General features: G+C 58.2%; 10 protein-coding genes across 10 annotated transcripts; 6 read left to right on the top strand and 4 right to left on the bottom strand.

Moving 5' to 3' along the window:
* Positions 1–47: 47 nt before the first annotated feature.
* On the top strand, positions 48–1191 carry FA10DRAFT_240094 (hypothetical protein). The gene is made up of 2 exons (XM_025519199.1): positions 48–768; positions 860–1191. Exons 1-2 carry the CDS (start codon positions 84–86, stop codon positions 1135–1137), a joined length of 963 nt encoding a protein of 320 aa, XP_025379692.1. The 5' UTR covers positions 48–83; the 3' UTR covers positions 1138–1191.
* FA10DRAFT_300972 (hypothetical protein) lies at positions 1170–2881 on the bottom strand (the record flags this gene model as incomplete). Its single annotated transcript, XM_025524908.1, has 6 exons — positions 1170–1363; positions 1431–1553; positions 1622–1862; positions 1930–2131; positions 2198–2379; positions 2447–2881. The coding sequence occupies 6 exons, from the start codon at positions 2876–2878 to the stop codon at positions 1170–1172; spliced, it is 1374 nt and encodes a 457-aa protein (XP_025379691.1).
* Positions 2882–3240: 359 nt separating this feature from the next.
* Positions 3241–5862, bottom strand: FA10DRAFT_250816 (CRAL/TRIO domain-containing protein; the record flags this gene model as incomplete). The annotated part of the gene is made up of 8 exons (XM_025519577.1): positions 5160–5862; positions 4975–5099; positions 4891–4911; positions 4785–4829; positions 4607–4707; positions 4427–4541; positions 3784–4353; positions 3241–3585 (listed from the first exon to the last, which is right to left on the bottom strand). The coding sequence occupies exons 1-8, from the start codon at positions 5584–5586 to the stop codon at positions 3241–3243; spliced, it is 1749 nt and encodes a 582-aa protein (XP_025379690.1). The 5' UTR covers positions 5587–5862.
* A 519-nt stretch (positions 5863–6381) lies between these two features.
* On the top strand, positions 6382–7553 carry FA10DRAFT_93872 (aflatoxin B1 aldehyde reductase member 2). The gene is made up of 2 exons (XM_025525795.1): positions 6382–6552; positions 6616–7553. The coding sequence occupies exons 1-2, from the start codon at positions 6428–6430 to the stop codon at positions 7430–7432; spliced, it is 942 nt and encodes a 313-aa protein (XP_025379689.1). The 5' UTR covers positions 6382–6427; the 3' UTR covers positions 7433–7553.
* A 1290-nt stretch (positions 7554–8843) lies between these two features.
* On the top strand, positions 8844–10203 carry FA10DRAFT_228669 (hypothetical protein; the record flags this gene model as incomplete). Its single annotated transcript, XM_025518759.1, has 4 exons — positions 8844–9170; positions 9232–9300; positions 9367–9576; positions 9652–10203. 4 exons carry the CDS (start codon positions 8844–8846, stop codon positions 10201–10203), a joined length of 1158 nt encoding a protein of 385 aa, XP_025379688.1.
* A 329-nt stretch (positions 10204–10532) lies between these two features.
* FA10DRAFT_266243 (transcription initiation protein spt4) lies at positions 10533–11493 on the bottom strand. The gene is made up of 3 exons (XM_025521418.1): positions 11036–11493; positions 10826–10934; positions 10533–10751 (listed from the first exon to the last, which is right to left on the bottom strand). The coding sequence occupies exons 1-3, from the start codon at positions 11147–11149 to the stop codon at positions 10663–10665; spliced, it is 312 nt and encodes a 103-aa protein (XP_025379687.1). The 5' UTR covers positions 11150–11493; the 3' UTR covers positions 10533–10662.
* Positions 11494–11530: 37 nt separating this feature from the next.
* FA10DRAFT_266242 (aspartyl-tRNA synthetase) lies at positions 11531–15110 on the top strand. The gene has a single exon (XM_025521417.1). It carries the CDS (start codon positions 11694–11696, stop codon positions 14907–14909), a length of 3216 nt encoding a protein of 1071 aa, XP_025379686.1. The 5' UTR covers positions 11531–11693; the 3' UTR covers positions 14910–15110.
* Positions 15111–15335: 225 nt separating this feature from the next.
* FA10DRAFT_259658 (hypothetical protein) lies at positions 15336–16748 on the top strand (the record flags this gene model as incomplete). The annotated part of the gene is made up of 3 exons (XM_025519981.1): positions 15336–15398; positions 15469–16638; positions 16716–16748. 3 exons carry the CDS (start codon positions 15336–15338, stop codon positions 16746–16748), a joined length of 1266 nt encoding a protein of 421 aa, XP_025379685.1.
* An 801-nt stretch (positions 16749–17549) lies between these two features.
* Positions 17550–18538, bottom strand: FA10DRAFT_285352 (hypothetical protein; the record flags this gene model as incomplete). The annotated part of the gene is made up of 2 exons (XM_025523985.1): positions 17550–17968; positions 18049–18538. 2 exons carry the CDS (start codon positions 18536–18538, stop codon positions 17550–17552), a joined length of 909 nt encoding a protein of 302 aa, XP_025379684.1.
* A 690-nt stretch (positions 18539–19228) lies between these two features.
* Positions 19229–21095, top strand: FA10DRAFT_271630 (putative GUP1-Multimembrane-spanning protein essential for proton symport of glycerol; the record flags this gene model as incomplete). Its single annotated transcript, XM_025523108.1, has 2 exons — positions 19229–19543; positions 19605–21095. 2 exons carry the CDS (start codon positions 19229–19231, stop codon positions 21093–21095), a joined length of 1806 nt encoding a protein of 601 aa, XP_025379683.1.
* Between the last annotated feature and the right edge of the window lie 5 nt (positions 21096–21100).

The following is a 21100-nucleotide window of genomic DNA, read 5'->3' as shown; positions in this document are numbered from 1 at the left end:
CGACGGCAGCAGCGCATGGGCCATCCTCTTCCTCCTCCACCCGTCTCAACTTTTCTTCCTGCTCTCTCTCTAACCTAAGCGCGATGAGCAGGCCCAGTAGCCACGTCCAGCTGCTGATCCTCGGCTCGGGCTGGACGGGCAATTTCCTGCTGCCGCTCCTCGACGCCCAAGGCATCTCGTATGCCTATACCTCGCGGACCGGCACGCGGCACCGCCACGCCGCCCAGGACCCCATCACCTTCTCCACCGCCGCAGACGAGAGTGAGGGCGCAGGCAGCATCACGGGCCTCGATGCAATGCCGAGCGCCGACAACATCGTCGTCGTCTTCCCGCTCCGGTCGCCCGAGTCCGCCACGCGGCTCGTCGAAGCGTATGAGTCTGCACACCCGGGCGGGAGCGCGCGCTGGATCGCACTGGGCAGCAGCGGCGCCTGGGGAAAGGGCGTCCACACCTCCGCCTCACCACCGTCGACGCCAATGAGCCCCCGCGCAGAGTCCGAGGCCGCCCTCCTCGCTCTGGACTCGTCATCATCCTCGTCCTCCTCATCCAACAGAAGAAGGACGGCGGTGCTGAACCTGACGGGCCTCTACGACGACGAGATCCGACTGCCGGCCAATTTTGCCAAGCGCGTCGGCGACAGCAAGGACAAGCTGGCGGGCAAGACGAGCCTGCATCTGATCCACGGCCGCGACCTGGCACGATCCGTCGTCGCCCTGGCACAGAGCTCGAGCACGGCGCCGGTCTGGGGCAAGCGGTGGATCGTCTCGGGTGAGTCTCGAGGAGGACCCAATATGGAAAGGGAGGAAAGGATGGGAGAGCCGAGAGTTGATTCTCTTTGTCCTCCTCCTTACACACATAGACACGCACGTCTACGATTGGTGGCAGCTCATGACGACGCTCGCCGTACCACCACAGAAGGCCGTCGTCGAGCACGCAGACGAGTGGGTCAGGGAGCTGATGGAGGAGCACGGTATCCCATCGCTGCCCCGTCCAGTCTCGGAGCAGGCCAGCGGGTCACCACGCTTCCTAGACCGTGCACTGAACAGCGACGACTTCTGGCACGCCATCAACCTTCGACCCAGCGTGGGGCGGTGCGACGAACAGAGCTCATCGAAGCAAAAAAAGTCTTTGATATGAAGATGCAATTGCACACTTGTTTTTCTTTAATATCATGCCACCTTTTTCATCGTCACTCTGCCGTCCTCGTTGAGGACTTTGATGATGTCGGTGCGGTGCAGGGCGGCAGCCGGGGTGAGGACGCCCCTGTTGACCGCCTCGCCATTTTTGAGAATGCTCCGGGCAGCTGCCACAAAGACAATGGGCGTGGCCACATAGCCTGGCTCTGGACCACGGACCTTGATGGCTGTCGACGGGTTCCAAGACACGGGTCAGTAGACGTCCGACAAGAGGCAACGGCAAATCAGACTCACTAGCAGTGACGTCAGGCCCGATCTTGCTTCCGGGTGCCGCACCGGCGAGAAGCGCCTTGGAGTGGCCCCGAGCGATCAGCGTGACAGTAAAGGACGTCTGGTCGATCTGTTCCTGGGTGGGACCTGCGCGCGGGGGATTGGTCTGAGCTCTTTGGGAGACTAGATGCACTAGTCAGCGTTTTTGTACTCACCCTGCTTGCTGAAGAGGCCGCCACTGAAGAAGGAGGGGTAGCGCAGCAGGAGAGCGCGGCCAAAGGCAAAGTCGCACAGGCCCGCAAAGAGGGTGAGAAAGACAATGACGACGAGCTGGGCAAGGAGCGACGGGAGGGTAAAGTAGCCGACAAACGAGATAGGCTGGAAGTCTTTGACCTCGGCTTCGAGCATCAGGCTCTGCGACATTCTCACCACGGCCGGATCGGTGAAGAAAAAGGGCTGCAGCACAGGGCGACGATGTCAGCATGAGTAAGTTTGTGCCCTAGCTCGGCTCGCAAACACGCACCATGACATGAGAATGGAAGCCGTCGTGGTACTGCACGAGACCGCCAAGTGACTTTTTTGGTTTGACGGCACCCGTCGACAGGCCCTTTTCCACTGCCAGGGGCGTGGCTCGAGGGAGCGCCGAGAAAAGCTGCTTCCTGTTGGCGCTTAGCTCTTTGCGACTGGCGAACCCAGCGACAGCAGAGGCATAAGTAGCAAAGTTGCTATCAGGGAAGAACCGGGGGTAAGCAACGACCTCGAACAAGCACTTGCTGACCTGCTCGACCTACAATGTCATCCGTCCCTCGCTCTGAAGCGTGAAGCCCATCTCGATTCCTGCGGGAACAACATCGGCGCCGAGCTGCATCTTGGCGTACAGCACGCCAATGTCGGTCGGGATCGAGTCGACGCCTGCAGCGTGAATGATCGTACATCCCAGCTTCGCGGCACGGTCGCGGTACAGACGGACCATCTGGGCCCAGGCAGCGTCAGCCGAAGAAGGTAGTGAAGCAAGATGGCGACAGGATAAGAAGCCTCACCCTTTCGATGAAGTAGGTCTCGCCCGTCACGTCGGCATAGTGCGTGACCTGGCCAGTCGCCTCGGAAGCGTCCAGAACGGCCTTGACCACATTCTCGCCCAGCTCAGCAAAGGGACCCACACAGTTAAGCACTAGTGTCGTCTGGCTTGCCATTTTGACGAGCGAGCCCACGTCGGTGACGTCGACGCCAGAGATGATTCGAGGCAGCAGGCCCTTTTCGGTATTGTCGCTGTCCTTTCCGTCGGCTGCGCCCACAATCTTCATGATCTGTGCGAGCACCTCTTCAAGCGCAGAGGCACGACGGCCGGCAATCGACCACGTAAAGCCTTTGTTCTCGGCGTGTAGCGTCGAGATCTGCGAGGCCAGCTCATATGCAACCCTTTTGCCGGTGAAGCCCGTGGCCCCCAGCACGCACAAGTGGGTCCTCGACATGGTTGCGGGTGGACTTCTTGCCATAGACTGCAGCACGCTAAATATCTTCACTCCTCCACGTGAAATGCCACCGTAGGTGGTAGTCGGAACGTCGGCCTAGAGCAAGGCCTTGCTTCAAGCAGCGCAGGCGCAAACAGCTCCAGGAACAATTGATATCTTGCGCTCAAAACAGTCGAACAAGAAGAGACCTGGATCATAATTGCATACAGAGAAAGAAAAGGGCAGAAAATCACATCGACAGAAAACGTCAAGTAATCGAAATTCTAAGAGAGATGCAGTCCTTGGCAGCGTCTTGTCTACCCGGGTATCGTTGAGTAGACAAGGGCTGGTCGGGATTGGCTAGACAGGAGATGGAGAAGAAATTACTTTCTTCCCATCATCTTGGAGAAACGCCTGGAAAGAGTGTCTCCCTTTGCCTTTGTCGCGTCCTTTGCCTCAGCCGCCTTCTCTTTGATGGTTTCTGCGGGGCCGTTGGGCTTTGCGCTGTAGTCGGTGGCACCAGAGGCATTGCCGTTGGTCTTGGGCTCCTCTGGCAGCGCCTTCTCGCTTGCATCACCGTTGGTCTCGGCGGCGGCGGCTTCCTTTCCGTCGGCAGTCTCGTCAACCTTCTTGTCACCGTCAACAGCCTTCTGTGTCTCCTTCTCGCCCGCCTGGGGCGCATCGTGGAAGTCACCTGGCGTCTCGGCGGCAGCGGCAGCCTCTCCAGACTTTGCGGTGCCGTTGGATGCAGCAGCGGCAGCTCCTGCGGCCGCGCCGCCAGCGGCACCAGCAACAGCGGCCGAGCTGGCAAAGCCTCCGGCAATGATGGAAGCCTCGTCCGGTGCACCAGTCACTTCGGGCACCTTGCCGTCGACACGAGAGCCCTCGATGCGGCGAGCAGTCTCCTCGTCTCCGTAAAGAGTGACGAAGTCCGACTTTTCAAGAGCCGCCTCGGTCTTCTCCTCGGCCTCCTTGACGCTCCTGCCCTCTTCAATCTCCTTGATCTCGCGCTTCAAAACAGCCACGCAGTAGCGGCGTCCGACGATGTGTCGGATGTCCTCGCCATCCTTTTGCTTGTAGAGCCAAGTGACAATGCCCTGTCCGTCCAGCGTTCCATCACGGTGTGCTTGCGTCTTGCCTCGGAAGTAGGGCTCCTGGTCGAACTGCGCCACGCGCAGTTTCTTGACGAGGAGCTTGCGCTTCTCTTCCGTCTCAGTGTCGGCCGCGCCCTTATCAGCCTCTGCCCACTTGCGCGTCACGGCCTCGTACTCGTCGGCTGTCTCCATGTAGTGGCCGAACTTTTCGTCGCGCTTGGCCTTGTCCTCCAGCAGCTTGTTCTCGCCCTCCTTTGGCTCGATGAAGACAAACTTGTTCGACGTCTTGCCGCCGACCTCGGGAAGGAGGCGATCGCTGGGCATCTTGTCCTTCATCTCCTCGGCCTTGTTGGTAAAGACAACCTTGGCCCTGACGACGGGGTCGAGAAGTGGGCCGAGGACCTGCAGAAACAGTTAATGAGCCCGACTGCCTTTCTCGTCATCAATATAGCTGTGTGCTGCTGCTGCTACTTACCTTCCAGATGCCCCAGAAGACCCAGGGAGCATTGTAAACGTACATGCAGTCGAGACTCTCGGGGAAGTACGCCTCGAGGCACTTGACGAGGAACAAAACAACGTTCCAGTCCATCCTGGTGACAATCGCAAGGGGTCAGCCCAGAAACAAAGACAAGTAGCCCTACAGACGCATACGCACGACTTCAGACCGAAGCCAGTCATGTCAAAGAGGATTTCGACCTTGCCGGTGTTGTTCATCATGAACAGACGGAAGCTCTCCATGGCGTAGATGACATATTTCTGCGGTATGACGAGGAACGGACCGGAGAAGGATTAGAAATAGGCAGAGGAGAAAGCATGATTCCGGTGACACTCACCTGCATCGATGCAGTGGGCTGGGCAAAGGTGTTGTGCTTGCCGACCTGTAATGGGACACGAAATGTCAGCAGGTTCAACAAATAAGCCGGTGCAACGTCTACGAACGTGAATGTAAGCAATAGGCATCTAGACGGCGAATGAAAGATCGTCAGCATATGTGAAGACGGCCAATTGAATATCTCTTCTAACCTCAGTGAGGGCTGTGCCAAAGGCGTACGTCTTGCCTGATCGCTGCTGCTCCAGGAATTTCTCAATCTTGCCATTGCCCAGATCGCCCTCCTCGGCAAGGAGCTCGACCTTGTTGTCAAGTCGCCCTTAAAGATAGTGGAAGCGTTCAGCGTAAAGAACGTTATTGAAGGGATGGAAGAGCTCACATTTCAGGCATCCCGCCATCATGGCAATTGCGCGGCCAACATCCCACTTGCGAGCGCGGAGGAAACGAAGCATGATCGTGTCGGGATCGTCGAACTTGACGAAGCGCCAGAAGGAGTTGCGGAGGGCGTCCTTGCCGTATTCCTGAAGCAGGTCGTTCATAGCCTTCTCCTCTTCCTTCTTCTTGGCCTCTTCCTTTGCCTCGTCGCCCTTGGGAATTCCAGACTTCTTGGGGTCATTGTCTTCCTGGTTGACACCAACCGTGGCGGCGCCAGCGCCGCCTTCAGCTCCACCCTTACCCTGGGCCTTTTCGACGCAGGAGAAGAATTCGAGCCACATCTCACGCAGTTTGGCTTCATGCTCGTCGTTCAAGTTGCCGACGTATCCCTCGGGGACGGGATACTCGGACATTCCGATTTCTTTGACCATCTTGCTGAATCCGGACTTGTGTGGCGTTAGACAAAGAAGGTGAATCTCGTCAGAAGAAGACGAGAAGTGATGGAAGGGAAAGAAGACGAGGTGAAGTGAGCTCGGAGGAAGCACCAGTTTTCCCACTCTGGGGACGCTTTATAAAACCAAATACGGGGAAGAGGACGCTCGAGCACCTCGTTAGTGTCTCATACCAAGACAAGCACAGCAAGCTTTCTTCCATAAGCTCAAGAGAGAGTGGTACACTGCCTTCATTCAGACATCCTTCTCTTTGCCTTGTTGCAGACGAAATCTGCGGAGAAAGTGAAGAGAGGCAGCGAGAGAAGGATGAAGTCGGGCAAATTGAGACGCACTCAAAAAAAAGTAAATGGGCATGCGCATGCAGCATCGACGCTAGTGCGGGCAAAGGCACCACACCAGTCTTATTGGTGCAAAAGTCGTCTTTCACAAATGGAGCGTCGCCCAGCTTCGGGCCTTGGGTGCGATGCGAAACACTTCTCATCCTTCTCATTGGGCCGTTTTGTTTGTGCGCCTCTTGTGCGGAGAGGACAGATGCCGAAACGTCAGCTTCTGTCACCTGACTTGCGGGGTGGAGGGGATACGAGGTCAGCATCAAAGCCATGCCGCTCACGGCTCACGCAAAAGATCTCTCAGTGATTCGAATGGAAGATCACCGTACAGCTAGCTCACGTCGGAGTCGCAACGGGCTAAACTGCCACCCGGAGCAGAAGAGGAATCTAGGCCTGTAATAGCTAAAGTGCTGACAAATGGATGTCACATTGATCCTGTCTCCCATTTCCACGAAGCAAGTCTCTTCTCTTCACTCACAAACATACACAGCATGGTGAAGCTCATTGTGGGCATGATGGGTAGCTCCGTTGCCAATGGCGCAAAGTCGATTGCCACACCAGAAGCCGTGCTTTCTTTCCTCGATGTTTGCCGCACTCACCACGTCGACGAGCTGGAGTGAGTCCACAGTGGTTTCTCGCCCGTCTTGGCCATTCTGACAGATCTCGTAAACGTACACAGCACGGCCCGCGTGTACAATGGTGGCAAGTCCGAGGAGCTGCTTGGTGCCGTCGAGGCACACAAGGACTTCTGCATCGCCACAAAGGCGCCAGCCTTTGCAAAGGGGTCACTTCAGTACGATGCCATTGTGGAAAATTGCCGCAAATCCCTCGCAGCCCTTAAGCAGGACAAGATCGAACTCTATTACATCCACGGGCCGGACCGCTCGACGCCACTAGAAGAGCAGTGCCGTGCGATCGGCCAGCTCCACAAAGAAGGCAAAATCGAGCGTTTTGGCGTCTCCAATCTCTCCGATGACGAGGTGCAAAAGATCTACGATATCTGTAAAGAGAACGGATACGTTCTGCCCTCTGTCTACCAGGGCGGCTTCAGCCCGTTGCACCAGGGTTCGAAGAAGACTCTGCTGCCCCTTTTGCGAAAGCTCGACATGGCCTTTTACGCCTTTTCGCCCCTTGCCGGAGGTCTCCTGGCTAAGAACATCGACGACTTTGCCAAGCCTGCCGAGGGAACGCGATACCATGAGATGCCCGTATTTGGCGATTTGTTTCTCAAAGACGGCATCATCAGCGAGTTACGCAAGCTGACGGCAACGTGCCAAGAGCACGGTATCACTACGCTCGAAGCAACACTGCGATGGTTCAAGCATCACTCGCCTCTCCAGCAGCAGGACGGCGTCATTGTTGGCGCCTCGTCCAACACCCAGCTGGAAGCTTCGTTGGCAGCGTATGAGAAGGGGTCCCTTCCAGAGCCAGTACAGCAGGCTTTTGTCACGCTCTGGACCAACATCGAGCATATCGCTCCGGGATATCATAATTGAATGGAATCATTATTTGCAAGAATCAAAACAAGTGATTTCGTTGGGTCCCAGTTCTCCTTCTGGTAGCCACTGCTGCGGATTGCACGCTGGCGTCCGTCGTCCGTCGCCGGTACCGCGGCGGTGGCATTCAGTTCCAGGTGGTCAGCCTGCTCCACAGAACATAAGACGGCCTCTATAGGCAACTTTCTTATTTTCTTTTATTTAATCCCTACTTCCATTAGAGATCGCGAGGGGTATTATCCTAATGTCCGAATACCTTTTGTGCTTCGGCGAATACGACGAAGCTGGGAGCAGGTGTAGGAATTCTAGCACTTCGCGTGGCTCCGATGTAAGAGCGCTGCGAGATGACAGGCTTGCGAGGACCAGGCGGGCATCTCCACGAGCTGGCGTGCGTGAATGTGATTGTGCCTGAGTGACAGGGAAGCGCACAGATCAAGATCTCATCTGTCGCGCGGCGGAGTCTAATGACGAGTGCCCTTGACCTGGGCGAGGGCGAATGGAAGAGCAGAGCAGGCAGGAGAAGAAAATAAAAATAAAAAAGAGAAAAGAAAAAACGCGCTCGCTGCGCCCGTCGACTGATCTCTCTCTTCTTCATTCTTTGTCCTCATCTCAAGCCCGCTCTTACAACCACCGACAACCCTCTGTATACCACCGCTGCGGCTTCTCGGTTCGAACTCTCTCCTTTCTTTTTCTTCCTTCGTGGCAGTCGCACGGTGCCTTTTCGCCTCTCTCGGTCGCCCGTTGCTTCCGGCGATCCTGCTCCCCTGACTCTGCGGAGGCTCTGAAACCAAATGTGAGTATCGAAGATGGGTCTCCTAAGGGCTTCTTAGAGCTGCGCATACACGGCGCTGCATTTGATGTGTGCATGGCGCACGCCGCAGTTCGCAATGATGGTCGCACACGGGATGGCATGTCTTGCCTCCGAGAGGTCTTGACTCCGTCGGGCCCTGTGTGCGTGCGCTCGGTCTCTCCAAATCGATCCTCTCCTTTCCCCCCTTTCCTTTTTCTCTCTTTCCACTACTCCCCACCTCATCAACATTTCTCTCGTTCAAATCTCCCTCCTTCCTCTTTCCCTCTACTTTCTTACCGCCCACGCAAACGCTTTGCTTACTTCCCCGTGCCCCCTATCCCCTCCCCTTTCGCACCCCGCTTTTTCATATGCGCTGCGCTGCATACACGATCTCTCCTATCAGCGACAGTCCGTAAAAGACACTGACTTTCTGGACCTGCCGTCTCTATCTCTCCCTCTCGACTCCTTTCCATGCTCGACAGCTCAAAGCGACAGCGTTCGTCATCGCCCTCAACTAGGGAGGACAACGACCAGAAAAGATCGCGGGACGAACAGGGCAACAAGTCGCCAGCAAAGAACAAAAGCACGTCTCAACAAGCAAGTAAAGACAAGGGCGACGATATGGCAGCCGCGGGTGATCACGACAAACACGAGGAGAAGGACGTTGTCGACGTTGGAGCGCCCAACGACGCCAGTGGCGCTGCCGATTCCGAGGAGGCAAAAGAAGGGCAGCAACATGCAGGCAACGGCGGAGGCGCGGCCGGCGGAGATGGCCAGCCGAGTGGCTCCGACAGCTCCAACCTCGAAGTAGGAGGCGAAGGGGAGCTGCAGCCGGCCAACATTGCGATGCGGGCTCTCATTGTAACGGGCGACGCCAGCATCATCATCGGCAAGCAGGGCAAGCACATCAACGAGATCCGAGACAAGAGCGGGGCCAGGTTGACTATTGTGGGTTTCTCTCCTCTTGATCTCGTCTGCACTCTGCTCATCCCACTCACTCCTAAAACAGAGCGAGAGCATCCCGGGTGTCCCTGAACGAATCATGACCGTGGCTGGTCAGCTCGATGCTGTCAGCAAGGTGGGTTTTCCTTCCCTGCTGTTTTCCCTCGCTGGCAATGGCTGACTCTTACGTCGCTTCACACAGGCATTCGGGCTCATCGTCCGTCAGATCAACGACGAACCCTTTGACCAGGCTTCGGTGCCCGGCAGCCGAGCCGTCACGATTCGATTCATCATTCCCAATTCGCGGATGGGCTCTGTTATTGGCAAGCAAGGGACAAAGATCAAGGAGATCCAAGAGGCCAGCGGTGCCAGGCTGACTGCTGGCGAGGCCATGCTGCCCGCAAGCACAGAGGTGGGTTATGGGACTCGAGTGCGGTCGTTCGTTCGAGATGTTGATCAAGCTGACAATCCTGAACCAAACTAACAGCGCGTCTTGAGCATCTCTGGAGTGGCCGATGCCGTCCACATCGCCGTCTACTACGTGGGGACGATCCTGCTGGAGCACCCCGATCGGACAGCCAACAACCTTACCTATCGGCCTGGCGCCGGCGGCCCCGCACGGGGCGTCCAAGGTGCCTTCGGCGCCGCCGGTGGAGCACCTGGCGCGTACGGCTACGGTGGAGCGGCCGGGGGAGCAATGGCGGCCGTGGCACCGGCCTCGTTCGGTGCACCGCAGCTCCAGCCAGGGTCGCAGACGCAGCAAATTTTTGTGCCCAACGACTTGGTGGGGTGCATCATCGGCAAAGGCGGTCAAAAGATCAACGAGATTCGGCAGATGAGCGGGTCGCACATCAAGATCATGGAGCCTCAGGCGGGCATCGCTGCCGGTGGGAGCGGCGCCGAGCGTCTCGTGACAATCACGGGTCCCCCTGCCAACATTCAAATGGCTGTGCAGCTCCTCTACCAGCGCCTGGAGCAAGAGAAGCTCCGGCTGGCAACGCAGCAACAGCAGCAACAGCAACAGCACGGCCAGCAGTAGATCCGCTTTCTTCTCTCCCTTTCTCTCTTCATTCTCCTGGGTTTCCCCTCTTCTCATTGTAAAACTTCTCGCGATTCTCTCGACTCGTCTCCTCTCTCTTTCTCTCTCTACTCGTCCTTCCACGGCACGCCTCATCACACCACTCTCCACTCCAATTATTCAAAACAACGAAAAGGGAGACCCTCATTTGCCCTCCTCCCCGGCCCCAGTCCCTCCTTCCGACGAAGCAAAAAGCGCCCGACGGCACCGCGTCCGACAAGTACAGTACACTAGTTCAAGTCTCTTAGCTTTCCCGGTGACGTGAACGGTGACGAATCAGAGAAGAATGTAGAGGATCGAAGCGAGGAAGTCCTGCCTGTTCGAGGCTTCCTCTCTTTTTTTTTGTCCTGTGCGTAAAAATACAGATGATGGTGTATGCGTATACGTGCTTCGACATGGCCCTGTCTTATCGATGTAGACCTAGGGCACACCGGCCTCCATGCGCTCTCGAAGATAGCCAGGAAGATTCCCGCTACTCTTGACGCAGTACAGTCCCGGCATGCGATTCTCTAGATTGGGTTGTCGTCAGTCTTCTTTCATGCCAGGCGCTGCGAGAAAGAGACAAAACTGAGAAGCAACTCACCGATCCGCTGCCACTTGGCCACCCAGCTTGCCTTGGGCTGAACGAGACCAATGAGGCCGTCGAATTGACTCGTCGTGCACTCAATGACGCGCTCCATGTCGTTGCTCATCTGTATATTGGATCTCTTCGCGTCAGTCGTGTAGCCCCGTCCCCCTTTTCGTCGCTGTCGCAGCAGCAGCAGCAGCCATCGACATGTTCTTCTATGCTCACCTGAAGGATGACTTCGCAATTGGGACATCCGCGCTGGAAGAACTCGCGAGCGCGCTGGACAAAGGCGCACGACAGGCACGCCCGCAGGTTCTCGCGGTCCGATCTGCTCGACATTACTGCTCTTGCTGCCTGGTAGCTCTCCTGTCTTCTTGACGAGACTCGGACCACAAAAAGTGTTTTCGCTCTCTAGTTCGGACCTTTTGTCGCGGTGTAAGGCGGTGCGGGTCGGCAAAGTACAGGCCTGCTTGAGTGCGGTGCGAGGCAGATAGCCCGGTCGAGGTGCGACGACGTCTGCAGACGAAGCAAAGTTGAGCCAGGCGCGAAAGAAGTAACGCCACGTGAAGAGAAGCCACGAAAAGAAATACCGGTAAAGGAAATAAAAAAATAAAAAATAGACACACTTTAGAAAGAAAAGAAATGCGGAAAGAAAATAAAGAGTGGACCCCAGTTGATCGTCTCTTGGGCGACGGTGAGATGACGTCGACCGCCAGGGCAACAACCCTTTTAAGCTGCACAACCAAATGGATCGCGATCTTTAAAATTTTAGTGTGCGCATGGAGTTTCACCAATCCTATCGGCGGCGACAACACCACCCGCATTTTTCGCCCTAAAGTCTGTCTGTCCTCTGCACACCAGTGGTCCAGGGAGTGCAAACAGGATGGCGTCAATGAGCCCCATCAACGAGAATGGGCCAGCAACGCCCCCTCTCGCCCCGCCATCCAAGGACCAGTCGGTGGACTCGAGGATGAGCAACGGGAACGGCACGACGAAAAAGGAAAAGAGACGCTCAAAGCCACTGGGGGCCATCGCGAGCCTCTTTGGTGGCGGGTCACACAAAAAGGATAGGGGAAGGACGAGCAGCGGCGACGAGGGCCTCAACAGCCCCAGACGCAGCGGAAGCATGCAGAGGAGCGTAGAAAAGCAAGCAGAAAAGGGCGAAAAGGCAATGCTTGCGGCTAAATTTGAGCAGGGCGTCAAGCTGCAGCGGCTCCAGTCCGACCTCCGCGCCCAGCAGATCGAGACGGGCGAGCAGCGGTCCCACTATGGTGTCCTTCCCAGCAACCTCGCTCTCAAAAAGGCTCTCGACGCGTCTGAGCCTCATCCGACGAAGGGAGTGGATGAGCAAGGTGGCGATGGGGAGGAGGGGGAACAACCAGCGCCCGGTCCCATTGCCAACGCAGCTGCTTCCCACGCCACCGTGAAGAAGGCATCCGAGGCAGGCTACAGCCCCCTGTCGACGCTCACCGTCGACGATGTGGGCCAGGAGAAGTTTTACCGGTTGCGCTTGCACGACAAGCGCACCCTCGGCTCCAAGCTCGTCTTTCTCATCCTGCGCGACAAGATCTTTACATTGCAGGCCGTGCTGCATGCAGACGAAAACGACGTGACGAGGCACATGGTCCGGTGGGCCGCCCACCAGATTCCCCTCGAGTCCATCGTCGTGGTGCGAGGGAGGCTGCAGAAGCCTCAGGAGCCACTGCGGTCGACGTCCTTTGCCGATCTCGAGCTCAAAGTGACGGAGCTCTTTGTCCAGATGGAGCCCAAAGACAAGCCAGCATTCCACCTGCCCAACCAGCACCCACCACCATCAAGCACGCCTGCCAACGGTGGCCTCATCAAGTCGCCACGCGCCAGTATGGTTTCGCCCGATGGGTCCGGAAGCGAACGCAGCTCGTTGGATGTTCCCGTTCCTACCACGGGACCCGTGGGAGAAGCTCTGCCCGTCATCCAGCATCTCAAGGCGGCCGATCCGTCGACGGCGAGCTCGACAGACAGCAGTGCCGTCGAGGTGCCTGGTCCCGGTCCACCAGTGCCCTCGCTCGCGCTGCGCATGGCCAACCGTGTGCTCGACCTGCGCTCGCCCTCGTCGCAGGCAATCTTCCGCATCAACTCGGCCGTCTGCCTGGCCTTCCGCAGCTTCCTGGGCAAGCAGGGCTTCGTCGAGATCCACACGCCCAAGCTTCTCGGCGGCGCCTCCGAGAGCGGCGCAAGCGTGTTCGGGGTCAATTACTTTGGCCGGCCGGCCTTCCTGGCGCAGAGCCCGCAACTGTACAAGCAGATGTGCGTCTGCGCCGGCTTTGGCCGCGTCTTTGAAATCGGGCCCGTGTTTCGAGCAGAAAACTCCAATACCCATCGCCACCTCACCGAATTCACGGGGCTGGACCTCGAGATGGAGATCGGCGACGACTACCATGAGGCCATGCACCTCATCGACGACATGCTCAAGACCATCTTTGGCATCATCACAAACGACCATGCTCGGGAGCTCGACGCGCTGCGCAACGAGTACGGCTACCAGGACTTTGTCTGGCTCGACGAGACGCCAGTGCTGCAGTTCCCCGATGGCATCAAGATGCTCGTTGACTCGGGCTACGTCGAGGAGAACGGCGATGTGCCGACGGTAGACGAGGACCTGAGCACGCGTGCCGAGATCAGGCTGGGCCGTCTGGTCAAGGAAAAGTATGGGACCGACTTCTACATCCTTGACAAATTCCCTGCAGGCGTTCGGCCGTTCTACACGATGCCTGATCCCATCAGAAAAGGCGCCAGCAATTCCTTTGATATTTTTGTCAGGGGCCAGGAGATCATCTCGGGTGGCCAGCGCATCCACGATGCCGACATGCTCGGGGACAACATTCGCAGAGCAGGCGTCGAGATGAAGGGCCTCGAGGAGTACGTCAGCGCATTCAGGCTGGCCGCGCCCCCGCACGCCGGCTGTGGTATTGGTCTGGAGCGCTTTGTCATGCTGTTCCTCGGGCTGCCCGACATCCGAAACGCATCGCTGTACCCGCGCGACCCAAAAAGCATGCGACCTTCGAACAACGACGAGCTCCGACACCCCGATGCGAGCACCAACCCGCCGCCATGGAAGAAGCGCGGCCAGTCGACGGTGGCGTCGAGCGAGGCGGACCTGCAGCCGCTCGAGAAGCTCATTGCCAACTACGGCGACACGTCCAACACCTCCTGGCTCGACGCCCGCTTCACAAAGTGGCGCCACGCCGAGACGGGCGCGGCCATTGGCTACGTCAAGATGCAGAACGATACCTGCGTCATCGTCGGCGACCCCCTCTGCGATCTGCACCAGTTTCCGCGCGTCGTCAAGGCCTTCATCGACGAGGTCGTCCGCAAGGAGAAGCTGCATCCGGTCTGGCTCCTCATCTCCGACGACCTCGAAAAGGTGCTGGGCGAGACGCTGCACTGGCGCTCCCTCACCTGCGTCGCCGAGTCGCGCATCCCCACGGCCGAGCGGCGGTCCAGCCCGGCGAGCAACGAGATGGAGCGCAAGATCCGCCAGGCCAAGAACAGTGGTCTTTCCATCCAGACCTTTGGCATGACCGACGAGGTGCCGGCAGACGTCAAGGCCGATGTGGACGCAGAGATCAAGAAGTGGCTCGACAACCGTAAGGGCAAGCAGGTCCACCTCACCGAGGTGACGCCCTGGCGCGACGAGGCGCATCGCGCCTACTACATCGTCAGGGATGCCGAGGAAAAGGTGTGCGCGCTCGTCATAATGTGCCAGCTGTCGGCGAACCATGGTCTACAGATCAAGTGGGCCCTCGACTTCCCTGGCGCACCCTCTGGCGCCATCGAGTATGCCATCTCGACGGCCGTCGGGGCCACGCCCAACGTGCCCCACTCCTTTGGCGCCTCGGCCACGTCGCACCTCTCCATGTCGCGCTCGGGCAAGGGCTTGGGCAACAAGGCGCTCGCAGCGACGTACGAGGGCTTTGTCAAATCGCTCCACCTCCTCAACAAGGGCGACTTCCGCAAGAAGTTTGGCGCAGTCGAAGAGCCGCTCTACATTGCATACCACAACAACATGAGCCCACGCAAGATCAAGGCAATCATTGACTTCTTTGGCTACAACGACTAGGCGTGACGCCTCCCACCACCACTCTCGATCCTTTGCTCAGTCTTACGAACCTCTCTCTCTCGCTCTCGTTCTCTCTCACAGACAAGTAGAAGAATACCCTGAGATACACCAAACATCTCTTCTTTTCCCTTCATACACGCCTCGCTCACACTCTTGTCATCTCTCTATTATACACGCAATGCTATCTTCTAGATCACTGGAGTGTTTCGAGCGCCTTGATGCAGTGACGATGAGCTCTCGTCGAGGAAGTCTTATTTGAACCCGGTGGCCTTCGTGGTCCCTGCACCAGGAACCAATGGCGGGCATATCGGACACGCGCGCATGAATTGTGATTAGACTAAGCTCATTGTAGAGCAGCCCACTAGTATCTCAGTATCTCCCTGCCGATCGTCGTTCCCTGTTCCCGTCTACCACTTGATTCACACCATGCCGCGAAGCGGTCAGCCGCCGCTTCGGTCGAGCTGCCGCTTGTGCCGTACCCGCAAAGTGGTGCGTCTTCCTCACGGGCTACGAGCTAATTGATAGCCGTACTGACGCTGCTTTTGCCCGCCCGTACCAGAAATGCACGGGGCCGATCGGCGCGGCCGCGACGTGCTCGCTGTGCGCGTCGCGCGGCGTCGAGTGTGTCTTTGATCAGAGTGCAGTCATGGGCAGGCCCCGCAACGCCGGGCGACAGTCGCCCTCGTCTTCGTCGCTGTCTCCCTCGGCATTGGCTCGGACTGGCACAACGAGTAGGCTGTCCGACGACGACGTGCGCCGGCTCAGCGTCGGGCAAGTGCTCCGGGAGACGTACGACGACATCTTTGTCCGCACGGACCAGTGGCCAAGGAGCGCCTTTGTCGCCTCGCTGCGCGGCTACCTCCAGGAGAATGCACTGGAGCTGGAGCAGGCCGTGCTGACGACGAGGGAGGAGGCCGAGCAGCGCACCGCCTGTGGGCCCGAGGTCTACGGCGTCATGGTGCCCGTGATTGTGCGCGAGGTGCTCAACACGGTCCGCATTCGCTTCAGCAGCCTTGGACAGGGCGGCGGCGATGATGACATCGAGGCGACCAGGCCTCGTTATCTCCCCATTGGTTTGATCCGCGACCGGGGCCACTTCGGTGACCAGCAGCAGCAGCGTCCGACGACCGATGCGGCTGGCATCGAGATGGGCAGGGATAGGCAGCGGCAGCTGATGAAGTCATGGTGTGTCTTCCACCCGCTTGCTTGCATCTTTGACGCATCAAGCGACTTTCTCATCGACGCAGACGAGGACACGCGCTCTTCCACCAACAGGCCGGGGCCCAGCGTCCACCCCGCAGCTCGCACGCTGATGCTCGCCGAGGCACTCATGCTGGAGGAGGGCAAGCAAGAGAAGGAGCAGGCGGATCGGCTTCTCGAGCAGAGCCACAGGCTCTTCGATGCAGGGCTGACGTACGGCGACGAGCGCGACCTTCCTGCGTGCCAGGCTGCCATCCTCCTCGCATGGCACCACCTGACCCACATCAGCGCGCGCAGAGGCATCGCCTACTTTGCCTTGGCTTGCCAGCTCTTGCCTCGGCACAATAGCGCCAGTCCTGCCGTGGCTGCTACCGTGTCACTGCTCGAGGCCATCCTGTCCACCATCACCGTCTGGGCCTTTTCCCAGCTCGACCGGTCGACATCGCATATGTTCTTGCGCGACAGCAGGCTGCAGACAGCTCAGCATTTGACGTCAAAGTCGCAGGGACCCTGGTGGTGCACCAGCCAGGTAGCCTCGCTCGCATCGCTCGTCTTTGAGAGGCATCCCGAGACAAAGTCGGCGCTGCCGTCTACGACGAAGGGCAGTTCACTGGCCGAAGTGTGCGCCTCTCTCTATGAGCAACTCTCTTCATCATCGTCGGCCTCCTCTTCATCGAAGGAGACAGAGGAGGCATCAGCACATCGGCGCGACGTCTTCCACGCTGCCGTGGGCTGCGCGCGAACCTTTACGATGCTTTGTCTCATCTTTCCCAGGTTGTCGCCACCGCAGCCTGGATTTGGTCGCCGTGCCATCGAGGCGTCAGAGGGCTTCGTGGCCATCATCAAAGCGCTAGAAGATGAGCGACGGTCGCCGCGGCGGGCCTCGAATCATCTCGTCTTCTCCAGACTAACGCACCACACTGCTCGCCCTGCCGAAGAGGCTTCGCCGCTGATGAACATGACGCAGGACGAGGCTGCCATGCTGGCCATCGTTGTCACCATGCATCTCAAGGTTTGCCTGTCAAGCCTCGACATCATCGGCCTCGACGATGGTAGCGAATTTTATGCCGACAGCAGCCTTGCATCGCGGCTGCTGTCTGTAGCCACGAGCCTCGCCAGTATTGCTCATTCGCCGTGGCTCTCCTCGGATAATGAGGAGATCAACACGGTGCGGTGCGGCCTGGACGAGGCCGTTGCCCGTCTCTCTTCTCTCTCCATCTCCTCAACTCAGTCCTCTCATTCGGACGCCGCTTCGACGCTGGCAAGCCTCGATGTGGAAGAATTCGTGCCTGCTTGGCCTCTGATGGCGCCCTCGTTTCTGGAAACGTATGCATTTCAAGCGCTAGACACGGGCGAGAAGCAGGATACTACAACAGTCGAGTGGCTCAAGCCGCTTTGGGGATCGATCATGGCCGCGCCGGGGTATGAAGAAGAGGAGCCTCAGTAGGCGAGCACAATGCCCTGCTCCCACTTGCTACCGTCCTTGATGCTCACGGCATCGGAAGGACGGCCGCCGGCTTCGAATTGGACGTCGATGTGAGGAGCGTCCGAGGTCGTCTTTGCGGGTCGGATGACCTGATCGACGAGGAAGAGACCCACGTCGGCCCGCGAGGCCGTGTATGCCGACCGGAGGTCCATGCCGTTGGTCGATGCACGGATCTTGCCACGTGCTGCTCCGTCTGTGAGGAGCGAAGGCCGCACGATTGTCAGCTTGGACGGGTCCAGCTTGGCCGTCTCGCTTGCTGCTGCCGCCTTGCGTGGAGATGGGTTGAAGGCGGGAGATTGCAGGCCGTATGCGCTGTGGATCTTCGTCTCCATCTCGTGCTTGTCGTCGTGTGCTACGCGCAGGTAGTAGCCATCTGTAAAGGAAAAGGCCACGTTCATATGAGTCTTAGTGCTCCCTCAATGTAATAATGCACGACGGATCGGAATCACTCACAGAGTGGCTTGAGCGCAAGCGGGAGCTTGCTGTGGCTTTGCTTTGCGATGCCGTTTGAGCTCACGACAACGAGGTGAGGCACCTCTTTGAGCTGGCGCAGCGCATCGAGCAACACTGCCATCGTCCGTTGGCAAATGTCGGGCTGCGACAGCTGGACGGGCTTGAAGAGCGCAGTCAGTCCGCTGATGACTGGCTTGGCGCCGAGGGACGTGACGACGTGGGTGAGGTCCTCTTGAGCCGCAGTGAGAAAGGAAACGACGTCGGACGTGACCATTGCATCGCCCTTGGCGACGACGAGGCGGCCCTTGGACTCGTATTCGGCCGCGCTGGGCAGACGCTCGCTGAGGGCAGCGCGGAAGGCCGAGGGATCGCGCACGAGGACGTGCACGGTGGTGTTGGTGTGCTGGAGGAGGATCAGGAGCGCCTCGAGGCCACAGCCACGGGTCGCGCCCAGCATGGCGATTCGCTGAGGGTGGGAGTCTTGAGCCATCATGTCTGCAGGTTTGTCTGAGAGAGGGGTGTGTGTGTGTGTAGGGAGGAGAAGATCTTGCTGACTGAGAGGAGTAGATGGTTGTTGATGGAGGGAGAGTTGGACAGTGGATCATCCCCCCCGCTTTTATACCTTAATTCCAAGGTCCAGATCGACAAGGAGACACACCGTATCGGGCACGGAGACATACAGTGACGGACACGGAGACTTTTCGCCACGGACAGTTTTCGAGGCCCGCTCGCGGCGCCGAGGCGACGGAAACTTGTTTCCCGCTAGCAAATCCAGCCCGCGGCTTACAAGACCTTCCCGAGCGTCTATTCATAGCTTATTGATCGCCAGGGCAGCACAGCCGAAAGGGGTACAGTATCCATGAATGCCCATCGTCGGACGGCATGAGCGGGTCCCCGCTGAGAAAAGTCTCCGTGACCATTGGCCTGCTAAGCCTGCACGGGCCACCCGAGCTTTTATTTTTATTTTTTGTTCTCTCTCAGGCGCGTGTGGTCGCGTGTCTCTTTAGCCCCGTTTGCGCTGCTCACTGCCTTCCGAGAGGGAGGGAAGGAAAGCGAGAAGCTCGTCCGATCGATGCTACCAACGCACGTCGTCGGGGTCGGTGCCGAGCAGCAGCAGCAGCAGCAGCAGCAGCAGCAGCAGCAGGCGACGAACTCCTCGATGGGCACATACCCTCCGACCATGACCAGCGTCCTTTCGACACGGGCGAATGGCGCGGCCAATGGCCTCTTTGGCAAGAGGGGAGTGGCTAGCCTGACTGTCCAGACGCAGGTCCCCTACGCCGAGGATGAGAGCGCGAGACAGAAGCCCAAGCCGCTCTCGTGGGCCGAGCCGTCGCGATGGGGCACCCTCGAGTTCAAGTTCTACTACCTCGTCTTCCTCACCATCGTGCCATACATGATCTACGTGCCTGCCCAGCTCAGCTCAACGTCGAACCCAAACTACCCTAGGTTCGCGTCGCATCTTGCCCCTGGATGGCTCTTTGGTCGGCGAAGGGTGAGTGCATGCTTGTCCGTCCTTGTTCTCGAATCCAGCAACTGATCTGAGAGACTTGCAGGATGACTCCGACTTTCAGTACAAGTCTTTCCGAGACTACTTTCCGCTCCTCGTCGCCCTCATGATCGGCTTCGTGCTGCTATCAAAGCTGTCTGAGCGACTCAACAGACACACTTATCAACGCGTGGGATCAGCGTCGGGACCAGGGATAGCGCAGGGCAATGGCAGACCGAATCGACTCGTCTTTCTCTCCCTTTTCACTACGGCCTTTATCTTGGCACTACATGGTACAAACTCGATCAAGCTGCTGTTCGTATGCGCAGTCAACTACTCGCTCGCCAAGACGCTGGGAGGCCGTGCTTACGTGGCGCCGCTTGCCCTCTGGTTGTGGAACTTGACGTGCCTCTTTACTATCCACTGGAACAACGGGTTGCCGTATGGACGCATGCACCCGGCGTTAGACTGGCTAGACGAATACCAGGGCCTGCTGCCTCGATGGCAGATCAATTTCAACATCACCATGCTTCGCCTTCTCTCTTTTTCCTTGGACACCCATCAAGCTCTTTTGCGGTCACAACAAACGAGAGCGAGGAACGAGGACGACGAAGATAGCATCATGACCGACCCGAGGAAGAGAGCGTCGGTTCCGTTGCCAAAGCACGACTATTCGTTGCTCAATTTCCTCCTCTACACCCTATACCCGCCTCTTTTCATCGCTGGACCCATCATGACGTTCAACGACTTTATCAGACAGCTTCATCGACCGCCGTCTATCCCGTCTCGACATGTTTTGTCCTATGCGTTCCGACTGGCCACCTCTGTGCTGGCAATGGAGTTTGTTCTGCATTTCCTCTATGTCAACGCCATCAAGGACGCCAAGGCATGGCAAGGCGCGACACCCATGCAGCTGAGCATGATTGGCTTCTGGAACCTCATCGTCGTCTGGCTCAAGCTCCTCATTCCCTGGCGCTTCTTCCGGCTTTGGGCCCTGGCCGATGGCGTCGAGCCTCCGGAGAACATGGTGCGGTGCATGGCCAACAACTACTCCACGCTTGGCTTCTGGCGGTCATGGCATCGGAGCTACAACCTCTGGCTCATCCGGTACATCTACATTCCCATTGGCGGGGCCAAGAACGCCATTGCGGCCACCTTTCTCGTCTTTAGCTTTGTCGCCCTTTGGCACGACGTCAGCCTCACGCTCCTCCAGTGGGGCTGGCTCGTCTCGCTCTTTATCCTGCCCGAGATTCTCGCGCGTCGCCTCGTCGCCGGCTACCAAAAAGAACAGCAGAGCGCTGCCGCTCGCAACCCGTGGTGGCTGCGGCACCTGTGCGCCCTCGGCGGCGTCTTCAACATCCTCCTCATGATGACGGCCAACCTCGTCGGTTTCGCGATTGGCACCGACGGCATCGTCTACATGTGGAACCAGCTGCTGGGTGGCTGGGACGGGCTGGCTTTCATGGTGGCCGCTTGCGCCACACTCTTTGTTGGTGTGCAGGTCATGTTTGAGTATAGGCAGGAAGAGGCCCGGCATGGCATCGATAGAAAATGCTAGAGAAA

This window comes from Acaromyces ingoldii, assembly GCF_003144295.1.
Source record: "Acaromyces ingoldii strain MCA 4198 unplaced genomic scaffold FA10scaffold_2, whole genome shotgun sequence".
Taxonomy (NCBI): domain Eukaryota; kingdom Fungi; phylum Basidiomycota; class Exobasidiomycetes; order Exobasidiales; family Cryptobasidiaceae; genus Acaromyces; species Acaromyces ingoldii.
This window is presented reverse-complemented; position numbering and strand designations above follow the sequence as displayed.